The sequence below is a fragment of the Mobula hypostoma genome, chromosome 6 (genome assembly GCF_963921235.1).
Source record: "Mobula hypostoma chromosome 6, sMobHyp1.1, whole genome shotgun sequence".
Taxonomy (NCBI): Eukaryota; Metazoa; Chordata; class Chondrichthyes; order Myliobatiformes; family Myliobatidae; genus Mobula; species Mobula hypostoma.
Window position 1 is genome coordinate 183,603,912 of NC_086102.1, and position 14,718 is coordinate 183,618,629.

At 36.5% G+C, this 14,718-nt stretch overlaps 1 protein-coding gene across 1 annotated transcript in view; it reads right to left on the reverse strand.

The window, feature by feature from the left end:
• The window catches only part of LOC134348799 (mucin-13-like), a 91,865-nt gene that overhangs the window by 65,484 nt on the left and 11,663 nt on the right, over positions 1–14,718 (reverse strand). The window contains exons 2-4 of the mRNA XM_063052601.1: positions 13,285–13,308; positions 11,495–11,518; positions 738–761 (exon numbers count right to left, since the gene is read on the reverse strand). Coding sequence (XP_062908671.1) covers positions 738–761; positions 11,495–11,518; positions 13,285–13,308 — 72 coding nt within the window. The remainder of the gene's footprint in view (positions 1–737; positions 762–11,494; positions 11,519–13,284; positions 13,309–14,718) is intronic.

The window sequence follows — 14,718 nt, forward strand, 5'->3', positions numbered from 1 at the left end:
AGCACTCGTTATCATAGGTAACTGAGCCAGTCTAATGTACTTAATACTCATGAAAGCATTTTCAGAAATAAATCACCTTCAAATCCCGTTAGTATCGCACCGTGCAAAGAGGATTCTTGAAAATCTGGCTGAAGTAGTGATCATGCTTTCAGCTTTAACACTGAAATGTTTAAGTTGAACATGAAGAGGAACAACTTCACTCAGAAGATAGTGAGAGTGAGGAACAAGATGACAGCACAGGTGGTTGAGGTGATTCTGATTTCAACATTGAAGTGAAATTTAGATAGGTACATGGATGGGAGTGCTATAGCATAGTGCAGCTCAATGGACCCAGGCAGATCAATGGATTGGCATGGATTGATCAGCTTTTGGGCCTTTTTTCTGTGCTGTCGTGTTCTATGAACCGATAAGCATGACTCCAGCACAGTGAAACTTTCTTGCTCCAATCTGATGTCCTTTCATTGGCATTGACTGTAAAAGAGATTGCTGTTTAATTTAATTTAAGCTATCCTATACCTTACTTTATCCAGATCTTTTTATCAATCTCTGCTCATAGGATTTAACAGTTTTTCATTCTCCTTATCAATTGATGCCCTAATCCCTTTAGAGTCATGGTCAATAACAGAATATCAACTGAAGATATTTGTGTGAATATTTCAAAGGAAAAAGGAAAAGTGGTCAAAGAAATCCCAATTATATTCACTTGAAAGACTGGGATGGAAACGTTCAGATCATACCTGTTGGTGTTGGTGAGGTCGTCACTGAAAAAGACAAAATTATAAAATTTAATATGAAACTATCAAATGCAGAATTTCAGACGTCGATGTGATTGTATCAAATGCAGAATAGTTCACAGTTAATGGTGCTGAAATGCGTCAAATGTTCTCCAGTGACAAACTTCCGTCTTCTCTGATTGCCAGAGGATGTCAGAGAAGTTTCTCCAAAATAACCACTCTAATAACTTAACCTTCATCTCCCTCATACACATTGTAAAGTTACAAGAAAGCAACGAATTTTGTATTAACCATAAAGAAATTTTATCTCAGGTCGTTTTTCTGCAATGGAAATCAACTGATTTTTTTTCTTCAATGAGCCAAACCTTGCATGCTGTCGTGATGGCTTCGCGGATTGGCACAACTTACTGAATGATCTATCGCGCAAATTATTTCCATCTTACTATTTTTCCAAATCAAAGCGATCCTTGAAAATTCTGATCTAATTTAGTCCTGCTGTGGTACAAAATTTACGGTTATCGATCTGAATAAATGTTGGTTTCAGAAACGTTTGCTGTTGTAAACCTTACACAGCAACAGTGCCCAATTTTGAGAAGTGCTTGTGAAGTGGTCCGGGAATCCAAAACTTAGCTGGGAGTTCATTGTTTCCTAAGTAACTTCCACCGAGGACCAGGAAATATGAGAGAATTGTAGAGCCTTGTAATGTATTCATCTCTCAGTCAAAAATATTGCCCAGCCACTAGAGGGAATGCAAGTCAGAACTGATTAAAATAATGCCTTCAATGTGCATGTAGCTCAGTTGAGTACTATTTCTCTGAAATATTGTCAGAAAGCCAATATATTATAAGAGTATCTTCTAAAGGTAAGAATTGATATGAGAAAATATATTGAAATATCAAGTTCCATTCACTTAATTTTCAATGACCAATAGCCATTTCACTGAAATTGTACAACGAGAATGAAAATTTATTGCTCCTGCCTGTCATGTTATTTGTGGCATTAATTGTAAAAGAGATTGATGTACAATTTAGTTGAAGCTATTTTCTATTAGTATTGTCAAAGTACTCGTTATCTTAGGTAACTGAGCCAGTCTAATGTACTCAAGACTCATAAAAGCATTTTCAGAAATAAATCACCTTCAAATCCCGTTAGCATCGCACCGTGCAAAGAGGATGCTTGAAAATCTGGCTGAGGTAGTGATCATGCTTTCAGCTTTAACACTGAAATGTTTAAGTTGAACATGAAGAGGAACAACTTCACTCAGAAGATAGTGAGAGTGAGGAACAAGATGACAGCACAGGTGGTTGAGGTGATTCTGATTTCAAAATTGAAGTGAAATTTTGATAGGTACATGGATGGGAGTGCTATAGCATAGTGCAGCTCAATGGACCCAGGCAGATCAATGGATTGGCATGCATTGATCAGCCTTTGGGCCTTTTTTCTGTGCTGTCGTGTTCTAACCTATAAGCATGACTCCAGCACAGTGAAACTTTCTTGCTCCAATCTGATGTCCTTTCATTGGCATTGACTGTAAAAGAGATTGCTGTTTAATTTAATTTAAGCTATCCTATACCTTACTTTATCCAGATTTTTTTTATCAATCTCTGCTCATAGGATTTAACAGTTTTTCATTCTCCTTATCAATTGATGCCTTAATCCCTTTAGAGTCATGGTCAATAACAGAATATCAACTGAAGATATTTGTGTGAAAGGAAAAAGGAAAAGTGGTCAAAGAAATCCCTATTATATTCACTTGAAAGACTGGGATGGAAACGTTCAGATCATACCTGTTGGTGTTGGTGAGGTCGTCACTGAAAAAGAGAAAATTATAAAATTGAGTATGAAACTATCGAATGCAGAATTTCAGACGTCGATATGATTGTATCAAATGCAGAATAGTTCACAGTTAACGGTGCTGAAATGGGTAAGATGTTCTCCAGTGACAAGCGTCCATCTGCTCTGGTTGACAGAGCAAGTCAGAGAAGTTTCTCCAAAATAACCACTCTAATAACTTAACATTCATCTCCCTCATACTCATTGTAAAGTTACAAGAAAGCAATGAATTTTGTATTAACCATAAAGAAATTTTATCTCAGGTCACTTTCCTGCAATGGAAAACATCTGATACTATTTCTTCAATGAGCCAAACCTTGCATGCTGTTGTGATGGCTTCGCGGATTGGCAGAATTTACAGAATGATCTATCGCTCAAATCATTTGCATCTCACTATTTTTCCAAATCAAAGCGATCCTTGAAAATTCTGATCTAATTTGGTCCTGCTGTGGTACAAATTTTACGGTTATCGATCTGAATAAACGTTGGCTTCAGAACCGTTTGCTGTTGTAAACCTTACACAGCAACATTGCCCAGTTTTGAGAAGTGCTTGTGAAGTGGTCCTGGAATCCAAAATTTAGCTGGGAGTTCATTATTTCCTCAGTAAATTCCACCGAGGAGCACGAAATATGAGAGAACTTTAAATTATTCATCTCTCAGTCAAAATTATTGCCCAGCCACTGGAGGGAATGGAAGTCAAAACTGATTAAAATAATCCCTTCAATGTGCAGGGAGCTCAGTTGAGTACTATTTCACTGAAATATTGTCAGGAAGCAAATATATTATAACAGAGTATCTTCTAAAGGTAAGAATTGATATGAGAAAATATATTGAAATATCAAGTTCCATTCACTTAATTTTCAATGACCAATAGCCATTTCACTGAAATTCTACAATCAGAATGAAAATTTATTGCTCCTGCTTGTCATGTTATTTGTGCCATTAACTGTAAAAGATATTGATGTACAATTTAGTTGAAGCTATTTTCTATGAGTATTGTCAAAGCACTCGTTATCATAGGTAACTGAGCCAGTCTAATGTACTTAATACTCATGAAAGCATTTTCAGAAATAAATCACCTTCAAATCCCGTTAGTATCGCACCGTGCAAAGAGGATTCTTGAAAATCTGGCTGAAGTAGTGATCATGCTTTCAGCTTTAACACTGAAATGTTTAAGTTGAACATGAAGAGGAACAACTTCACTCAGAAGATAGTGAGAGTGAGGAACAAGATGACAGCACAGGTGGTTGAGGTGATTCTGATTACAACATTGAAGTGAAATTTAGATAGGTACATGGATGGGAGTGCTATAGCATAGTGCAGCTCAATGGACCCAGGCAGATCAATGGATTGGCATGGATTGATCAGCTTTTGGGCCTTTTTTCTGTGCTGTCGTGTTCTATGAACCGATAAGCATGACTCCAGCACAGTGAAACTTTCTTGCTCCAATCTGATGTCCTTTCATTGGCATTGACTGTAAAAGAGATTGCTGTTTAATTTAATTTAAGCTATCCTATACCTTACTTTATCCAGATCTTTTTATCAATCTCTGCTCATAGGATTTAACAGTTTTTCATTCTCCTTATCAATTGATGCCTTAATCCCTTTAGAGTCATGGTCAATAACAGAATATCAACTGAAGATATTTGTGTGAATATTTCAAAGGAAAAAGGAAAAGTGGTCAAAGAAATCCCAATTATATTCACTTGAAAGACTGGGATGGAAACGTTCAGATCATACCTGTTGGTGTTGGTGAGGTCGTCACTGAAAAAGAGAAAATTATAAAATTTAATATGAAACTATCAAATGCAGAATTTCAGACGTCGATGTGATTGTATCAAATGCAGAATAGTTCACAGTTAATGGTGCTGAAATGCGTCAAATGTTCTCCAGTGACAAACTTCCGTCTTCTCTGATTGCCAGAGGATGTCAGAGAAGTTTCTCCAAAATAACCACTCTAATAACTTAACCTTCATCTCCCTCATACACATTGTAAAGTTACAAGAAAGCAAGAATTTTGTATTAACCATAAAGAAATTTTATCTCAGGTCTTTTCTGCAATGGAAATCAACTGATTTTTTTCTTTTCAATGAGCCAAACCTTGCATGCTGTAGTGATGGCTTCGCGGATTGGCACAACTTACTGAATGATCTATCGCGCAAATCATTTGCATCATCTTACTATTTTTCCAAATCAAAGCGATCCTTGAAAATTCTGATCTAATTTAGTCCTGCTGTGGTACAAATTTTACGGTTATCGATCTGAATAAATGTTGGCTTCAGAAACGTTTGCTGTTGTAAACCTTACACAGCAACAGTGCCCAATTTTGAGAAGTGCTTGTGAAGTGGTCCTGGAATCCAAAACTTAGCTGGGAGTTCATTGTTTCCTAAGTAACTTCCACTGAGGACCAGGAAATATGAGAGAATTGTAGAGCCTTGTAATGTATTCATCTCTCAGTCAAAATATTGCCCAGCCACTAGAGGGAATGCAAGTCAGAACTGATTAAAATAATCCCTTCAATGTGCATGTAGCTCAGTTGAGTACTATTTCTCTGAAATATTGTCAGAAAGCCAATATATTATAAAGAGTATCTTCTAAAGGTAAGAATTGATATGAGAAAATATATTGAAATATCAAGTTCCATTCACTTAATTTTCAATGACCAATAGCCATTTCACTGAAATTGTACAACGAGAATGAAAATTTATTGCTCCTGCCTGTCATGTTATTTGTGCATTAATTGTAAAAGAGATTGATGTACAATTTAGTTGAAGCTATTTTCTATTAGTATTGTCAAAGTACTCGTTATCTTAGGTAACTGAGCCAGTCTAATGTACTCAAGACTCATAAAAGCATTTTCAGAAATAAATCACCTTCAAATCCCGTTAGCATCGCACCGTGCAAAGAGGATGCTTGAAAATCTGGCTGAGGTAGTGATCATGCTTTCAGCTTTAACACTGAAATGTTTAAGTTGAACATGAAGAGGAACAACTTCACTCAGAAGATAGTGAGAGTGAGGAACAAGATGACAGCACAGGTGGTTGAGGTGATTCTGATTTCAAAATTGAAGTGAAATTTTGATAGGTACATGGATGGGAGTGCTATAGCATAGTGCAGCTCAATGGACCCAGGCAGATCAATGGATTGGCATGGATTGATCAGCCTTTGGGCCTTTTTTCTGTGCTGTCGTGTTCTAACCTATAAGCATGACTCCAGCACAGTGAAACTTTCTTGCTCCAATCTGATGTCCTTTCATTGGCATTGACTGTAAAAGAGATTGCTGTTTAATTTAATTTAAGCTATCCTATACCTTACTTTATCCAGATTTTTTTTATCAATCTCTGCTCATAGGATTTAACAGTTTTTCATTCTCCTTATCAATTGATGCCTTAATCCCTTTAGAGTCATGGACAATAACAGAATTTCAACTGAAGATATGTGCGTGTATATTTCAAAGGAAAAGGGAAAAGGAAAAGTGGTCTAAGAAATCCCAATTATATTCACTTGAAAGACTGGGATGGAAACGTTCAGATCATACCTGTTGGTGTTAGTGAGGTCGTCACTGAAAAAGAGAAAATTATAAAATTTAATATGAAACTATCAAATGCAGAATTTTAGACGTCGATGTGATTGTATCAAATGCAGAATAGTTCACAGTTAATGGTGCTGAAATGCGTCCAATGTTCTCCAGTGACAAGCTTCCGTCTTCTCTGATTGCCAGAGGATGTGAGAGAAGTTTCTCCAAAATAACCACTCTAATAACTTAACCTTCATCTCCCTCATACACATTGTAAAGTTACAAGAAAGCAATGAATTTTGTATTAACCATAAAGAAATTTTATCTCAGGTCACTTTCCTGCAATGGAAATCAACTGATTTTTTTTCTTCAATGAGCCAAACCTTGCATGCTGTAGTGATGGCTTCGCGGATTGGCACAACTTTCTAAATGATCTATCGCTCAATTCATTTGCATCTCGCTATTCTTCCAAATCAAAGCGGCCCTTCAAAATTCTGAGCAAATTTAGTCCTGTTGTGGTTCAACTTTTACTGTTATCCAGCTGAATAAATTGTTTGCTTCAGAACCGCTTGCTGTTGTAAATCCTACACAGCAACATTGCCCAGTTTTGGGAAGTACTTGTGAAGTGGTCCTGGAATCCAAAACTTCGCAAGGACTGCATTGTTTCCTAAGTAAATTCCACTAAGGACCGGGAAATATGAGAGAATTTTAAAGTATTCATCTCTCAGTCAAAAATATTGCCCAGCGACTGGAGGGAATGGAAGTCAGAACTGATTAAAATAATCCCTCCAATGTGCAGGGAGCTCAGTTGAGTACTATTTCTCTGAAATATCGTCAGAAAGCAAATATTTTATCTCAAATTATATCAGGGTATCTTCTAAAAGTTAGAACTGATGTGAGAAAATATATTGAAATATCAAATTCAATTCACTTAATTTCCAATGACCAATAGCCATTTCACTGAAATTGTTACAATCAGAATGAACATTTATTGCTCTTACTTGTTATGTTATTTGTGCCTTTGACTGTGAAAGAGATTGATGTACAATTTAGTTGAAGCTATTTTCTATTAGTAATGTCCAAATACTCATGTTATCTTCGATAACTGACCCATTCTAATGTACTTAATCCTCATGAAAGCCTTTTCAGAAATAAATCACTTTCAAATCCCATTAATATCGCACAGTGCAAAGAGTATGCTTGAAAATCTGGCTGAGCTCGTGATGATGGTTTCATGGTTAAAGTTGAAATGTTTAAGGTAAACATGAAGAGGAACAACTTCACTCAGAAGATAGTGAGAGTGAGGAACAAGATGACAGCACAGGTGGTTGACGTGATTCTGATTTCAACATTAAAGTGAAATTTAGATAGGTACATGGATGGGAGTGCTATAGCATAGTGCAGCTCAATGGACCCAGGCAGATCAATGGATTGGCATGGATTGATCAGCCTTTGGGCCTTTTTTCTGTGCTGTCGTGTTCTATGAACCTATAAGCATGACTCCAGCACAGTGAAACTTTCTTGCTCCAATCTGATGTCCTTTCATTGGTACTGACTGTAACAGAGATCGCTGTATAATTTAATTAAAGCTATCCTATACCTCACATTATCCAAATCTTTTTATCAATCTCTGCTCATAGGATTTAACACTTTTTCATTCTCCTTATCAATTGATGCCTTGAGAGTCATGGACAATAACAGAATTTCAACTGAAGATATGTGAGTGTATATTTTAAAGGAAAAAGAAAAAGGAAAAGTGGTCAAAGAAATCCCAATTATATTCACTCGAAAGACTGGGATGGAAACGTTCAGATCATACCTGTTGGTGTTGGTGAGGTCGTCACTGAAAAAGAGAAAATTATAAAATTTAATATGAAACTATCGAATGCAGAATTTCAGACGTCGATGTGATTGTATCAAATGCAGAATAGTTCACAGTTAATGGTGCTGAAATGCGTCCAATGTTCTCCAGTGACAAGCTTACATCTGCTCTGATTGACAGAGGATGTCAGAGAAGTTTCTCCAAAATAACCACTCTAATAACTTAACATTCATCTCCCTCATACACATCGTAAAGTTACAAGAAAGTGATGAATTTTGTATTAACCATAAAGAAATTTTATCTCAGGTCACTTTACTGCAATGGAAATCATCTGATACTTTTTCTTCAATGAGCCAAACCTTGCATGCTGTAGTAATGGCTTCGCGGATTGGCACAACTTACTGAATGATCTATCGCTCAAATCATTTGCATCTCACTATTTTCCCAAGTCAAAGCGATCCTTGAAAATTCTGATCTAATTTAGTCCTGCTGTGGTACAAATTTTACGGTTATCGATCTGAATAAATGTTGGCTTCAGAACCGTTTGCTGTTGTAAACCTTAAACAGCGACATTGCCCAGTTTTGAGAAGTGCTTGTGAATTGGTCCTGGAATTCAAAACTTATCTGGGAGTTCATTGTTTCCTAAGTAAATTCCACCGAGGACCAGGAAATATGAGAGAATTGTAGAGCCTTGTAATGTATTCATCTCTCAGTCAAAAATATTGCCCAGCCACTAGAGGGAATGGCAGTCAGAACTGATTAAAATAATCCCTTCAATGTGCATGTAGCTCAGTTGAGTACTATTTCTCTGAAATATTGTCAGAAAGCCAATATATTATAACAGAGTATCTTCTAAAGGTAAGAATTGATATTAGAAAATATATTGAAATATCAAGTTCCATTCACTTAATTTTTAATGACCAATAGCCATTTCACTGAAATTGTACAACTGGAATGAAAATTTATTGCTCCTGCCTGTCATGTTATTTGTGGCATTAATTGTAAAAGAGATTGATGTACAATTTAGTTGAAGCTATTTTCTATTAGTATTGTCAAAGTACTCGCTATCTTAGGTAACTGAGCCAGTCTAATGTACTTAATACTCATGAAAGCATTTTCAGAAATAAATCACCTTCAAATCCGGTTAGTATCGCACCGTGCAAAGAGGATGCTTGTTAATCTGACTGAGGTGGTGATCATGCTTTCAGCTTTAACACTGAAATGTTTAAGTTGAACATGAAGAGGAACAACTTCACTCAGAAGATAGTGAGAGTGAGGAACAAGATGACAGCACAGGTGGTTGAGGTGATTCTGATTTCAACATTGAAGTGAAATTTAGATAGGTACATGGATGGGAGTGCTATAGCATCGTGCATGTCAATAGACCCAGGCAGATCAATGGATTGGCATGGATTGATCAGCCTTTGGGCCTTTTTTCTGTTCTCTTGTGTCCGATAAACGTATAAGCATGACTCCAGCACAGTGAAACATTCTTGCTCCAATATGATGTCTTTTCATTGGTATTGACTGTAACAGAGATCGCTGTATAATTTAATTAAAGCTATCCTATACCTCACATTATCCAAATCTTTTTATCAATCTCTGCTCATAGGATCTAACAGTTTTTCATTCTCCTTATCAATTGATGCCTTGAGAGGCATGGAGAATAACAGAATTTCAACTGAAGATATGATTGTGCATATTTCAAAGGGAAAGGAAAAAGGAAAAGTGGTCAAAGAAATCCCAATTATATTCACTCGAAAGAATGGGATGGAAATGTTCAGATCATACCTGTTAGTGTTGGTGAGATCGTCACTGCAAAAGAGAAAATTATAAAATTGAATATGAAACTATCGAATGCAGAATTTCAGACGTCGATGTGATTGTATCAAATGCAGAATAGGTCACAGTTAATGGTGCTGAAATGCGTAAAATGTTCTCCAGTGACAAGTGTCCATCTGCTCTGTTTGACAGAGGATGTCAGAGAAGTTTCTCCAAAATAACCACTCTAATAACTTAAGCTTCATCTCACTCATACACATTGTAAAGTTACAAGAAAGCAATGAATTTTGTATTAACCATAAAGAAATTTTATCTCAGGTCTCTTTCCTACAATGGAAATCAACTGATTTTTTTTCTTCAATGAGCCAAACGTTGCATGCTGTAGTGATGGCTTCGCAGATTGGCACAACTTTCTAAATGATCTGTCGCTCAAGTCATTTGCATCTCACTATTTTTCCAAATCAAAGCGATCCTTGAAAATTCTGATCTAATTTAGTCCTGCTGTGGTACAAATTTTACAGTTATCGATCTGAATAAATGTTGGCTTCAGAACCGTTTGCTGTTGTAAACCTTACACAGCAACAGTGCCCAGTTTTGAGAAGTGCTTGTGAAGTGGTCCTGGAATCCAAAACTTAGCTGGGAGTTCATTGTTTCCTAAGTAAATTCCACCGAGGACCAGGAAATATGAGAGAATTGTAGAGCCTTGTAATGTATTCATCTCTCAGTCAAAAATATTGCCCAGCCACTCGAGGGAATGGAAGTCAGAACTGATTAAAATAATCCCTTCAATATGCATGCAGCTCAGTTGAGTACTATTTCTCTGAAATATTGTCAGAAAGCCAATATATTATAACAGAGTATCTTCTAAAGGTAAGAATTGATATGAGAAAATATATTGAAATATCAAGTTCCATTCACTTAATTTTCAATGACCAATAGCCATTTCACTGAAATTGTTTCAATCAGAATGAACATTTATTGCTCTTACTTGTTATGTTATTTGTGCCTTTGACTGTGAAAGGGATTGATGTACAATTTAGTTGAAGCTATTTTCTGTTACTAATGTCCAAATACTCATGTTATCTTCGATAACTGACCCATTCTAATGTACTTAATCCTCATGAAAGCCTTTTCAGAAATAAATCACCTTCAAATCCCATTAATATCGCATAGTGCAAAGAGGATGTTTGAAAATCTGGCTGAGCTAGTGATGATGGTTTCATGGTTAAAGTTGAAATGTTTAAGGTGAACATGAAGAGGAACAACTTCACTCAGAAGATAGTGAGAGTGAGGAACAAGATGACAGCACAGGTGGTTGACGTGATTCTGATTTCAACATTGAAGTGAAATTTAGATAGGTACATGGATCGGAGTGCTATAGCATAGTGCATATCAATGGACCCAGGCAGATCAATGGATTGCCATGGATTGATCAGCCTTTGGGCCTTTTTTCTCTTCTCTTGTGTTCTATGAACGTATAAGCATCACTCCAGCACAGTGAAACTTTCTTGCTCCAGTCTGATGTCTTTTCATTGGTATTGACTGTAAAAGAGATTGCTGTATAATTTAATTAAAGCAATCCTATCCCTCACATTATCCAAATCTTTTTATCAATCTCTGCTCATAGGATTTAACAGTTTTTCATTCTCCTTATCAATTGATGCCTTGAGAGTCATGGACAATAACAGAATTTCAACTGAAGATATGTGTGTGTATATTTCAAAGGAAAAGGAAAAAGGAAAAGTGGTCAAAGAAATCCCAAATATATTCACGCGAAAGACTGGGATGGAAATGTTCAGATCATACCTGTTGGTGTTGGTGAGTTCGTTACTGCAAAAGAGAAAATTATAAAATTGAATATGAAACTATCGAATGCAGAATTTCAGACGTCGATGTGATTGTATCAAATGCAGAATAGTTCACAGTTAATGGTGCTGAAATGCGTCAAATGTTCTCCAGTGACAAGCTTCCATCTGCTCTGATTGACAGAGGATGGCAGAGAAGTTTCTCCAAAATAACCACTCTTATAACTTAACCTTCATCTCCCTCATACACATTGTAAAGTTACAAGAAAGCGATGAATTTTGTATTAACCATAAAGAAATTTTAACTCAGGTCACTTTCCTGCAATGGAAATCATCTGATACTTTTTCTTCAATGAGCCAAACCTTGCATGCTGTAGTGATGGCTTCGTGGATTGGCACAACTTACTGAATGATCTATCGCTCAAATCATTTGCATCTCACTATTTCTCCAAATCAAAGCGATCCTTGAAAATTCTGATCTAATTTAGTCCTGCTGTGGTACAAATTTTACGGTTATCGATCTGAATAAGTGTTGGCTTCAGAACCGTTTGCTGTTGTAAACCTTAAACAGCAACATTGCCCAGTTTTGAGAAGTGCTTGTGAATTGGTCCTGGAATCCAAAACTTGACTGGGAGTTCATTGTTTCCTAAGTAAATTCCACCGAGGACCAGGAAATATGAGAGAATTGTAGATCCCTGTAAAGTATTAATCTCTCAGTCAAAAATATTGCCCAGTCACTAGAGGGAATGGAAGTCAGAACTGATTAAAATAATCCCTTCAATGTGCAGGGAGCTCAGTCGAGTACTATTTCTCTGAAATATTGTCAGAAAGCAAATATATTATAACAGAGTATCTTCTAAAGGTATGAATTGATATGAGAAAATACATTGAAATATCAAGTTCCAATCACTTAATTTTCAATGTCCAATAGCCATTTCACTGAAATTGTACAATCAGAATGAAAATTTATTGCTCCTGCCTGTCATGTTATTTGTGCCATTAACTGTAAAAGAGATTGATGTACAATTTAGTTGAAGCTATTTTCTATGAGTATTGTCAAAGTACTCGTTATCATAGGTAACTGAGCCAGTCTAATGTACTTAATACTCATGAAAGCATTTTCAAAATAAATCACCTTCAAATCCCGTTAGTATCGCACCGTGCAAAGAGGATGCTTGAAAATCTGACTGAGGTAGTGATCATGCTTTCAGCTTTAACACCGAAATGTTTCAGTTGAACATGAAGAGGAACAACTTCACTTAGAAGATAGTGAGAGTGAGGAACAAGATGACAGCACAGGTGGTTGACGTGATTCTGATTTCAACATTGAAGTGAAATTTAGATAGGTACATGGATGGGAGTGCTATCGCATAGTGCAGCTCAATGGACGCAGGCAGATCAATGGATTGGCATGGATTGATCAGCCTTTGGGCCTTTTTTCTGTGCTGTCGTGTTCTATGAACCTATAAGCATGACTCCAGCACATTGAAACTCTCTTGCTCCAATCTGATGTCCTTTCATTGGCATTGACTGTAAAAGAGATTGCTGTTTAATTTAAGCTATCCTATACCTTACTTTATCCAGATCTTTTTATCAATCTCTGCTCATAGGATTCAACAGTTTTTCATTCTCCTTATCAATTGATGCCTTAATCCCTTTAGAGTCATGATCAATAACAGAATATCAACTGAAGATATTTGTGTGAATAATTTAAAGGTCAAAGGAAAAGTGGTCAAAGAAATCCCAATTATATTCACTTGAAAGACTGGGATGGAAACGTTCAAATCATACCTGTTGGTGTTGGTGAGGTCGTCACTGAAAAAGAGAAAATTATAAAATTCAATATGAAACTATCGAATGCAGAATTTCAGACGTCGATGTGATTGTATCAAATGCAGAATAGTTCACAGTTAATGGTGCTGAAATTCGTCAAATGTTCTCCAGTGACAAACTTCCGTCTTCTCTAATTGCCAGAGGATGTCAGAGAAGCTTCTACAAAATAACCACTCTAATAACTTAACCTTCATCTCCCTCATACACATTGTAAAGTTACAAGAAAGCAATGAATTTTGTATTAACCATAAAGAAATTGTATCTCAGGTCACTTTCCTGCAATGGAAATCATCTGATACTTTTTCTTCAATGAGCCAAACTGTGCATGCTGCAGTGATGGCTTCGCGGATTGGCACAACTTTCTAAATGATCTATCGCTCAAATCATTTGCATCTCAGTATTCTTCCAAATCAAAGCGGCCCTTCAAAATTCTGAGCAAATTTAGTCCTGTTGTGGTTCAACGTTTACTGTTATCCAGCTGAATAAATTGATTGCTTCAGAACCGCTTGCTGTTGTAAATCTTACACAGCAACATTGCCCAGTTTTGGGAAGTACTTGTGAAGTGTTCCTGGAATCCAAAACTGAGCAAGGACTGCATTGTTTCCTAAGTAAATTCCACAAAGGACCAGGAAATATGAGAGAATTTTAAAGTCTTCATCTCTCAGTCAAAAATATTGCCCAGCCACAAGAGGGAATGGAAGTCAGAACTCATTAAAATAATCCCTCCAATGTGCAGGGAGCTCAGTTGAGTACTATTTCTCTGAAATATTGTCAGAAAGCAAATATATTATAACAGAGTATCTTCTAAAGGTAAGAATTGATATGAGAAAATATATTGAAATATCAAGTTCCATTCACTTAATTTTCAATGACCAATAGCCATTTCACTGAAATTGTATAATCAGAATGAAAATTTATTGCTCCTGCCTGTCATGTTATTTGTGCCATTAACTGTAAAAGAGATTGATGTACAATTTAGTTGAAGCTATTTTCTATTAGTATTGTCAAAGTGCTCGTTATCTTAGATAACTGAGCCAGTCTAATGTAGTTAATACTCATGAAAGCATTTTCAGAAATAAATCACCTTCAAATCCCATTAGTATCGTACCGTGCAAAGAGGATGCTTGAAAATCTGGCTGAGGTAGTGATCATGCTTTCCGCTTTAACACTGAAATGTTTAAGTTGAACATGAAGAGGAACAACTTCACTCAGAAGATAGTGAGAGTGAGGAACAAGATGACAGCACAGGTGGTTGAGGTGATGCTGATTTCAACGTTGAAGTGAAATTCAGATAGGTACATGGATAGGAGTGCTATAGCATAGTGCAGCTCAGTGGACCCAGGCAGATCAATGGATTGGCATGGCTTGATCAGCCTTTGGGTCTTTTTTCTA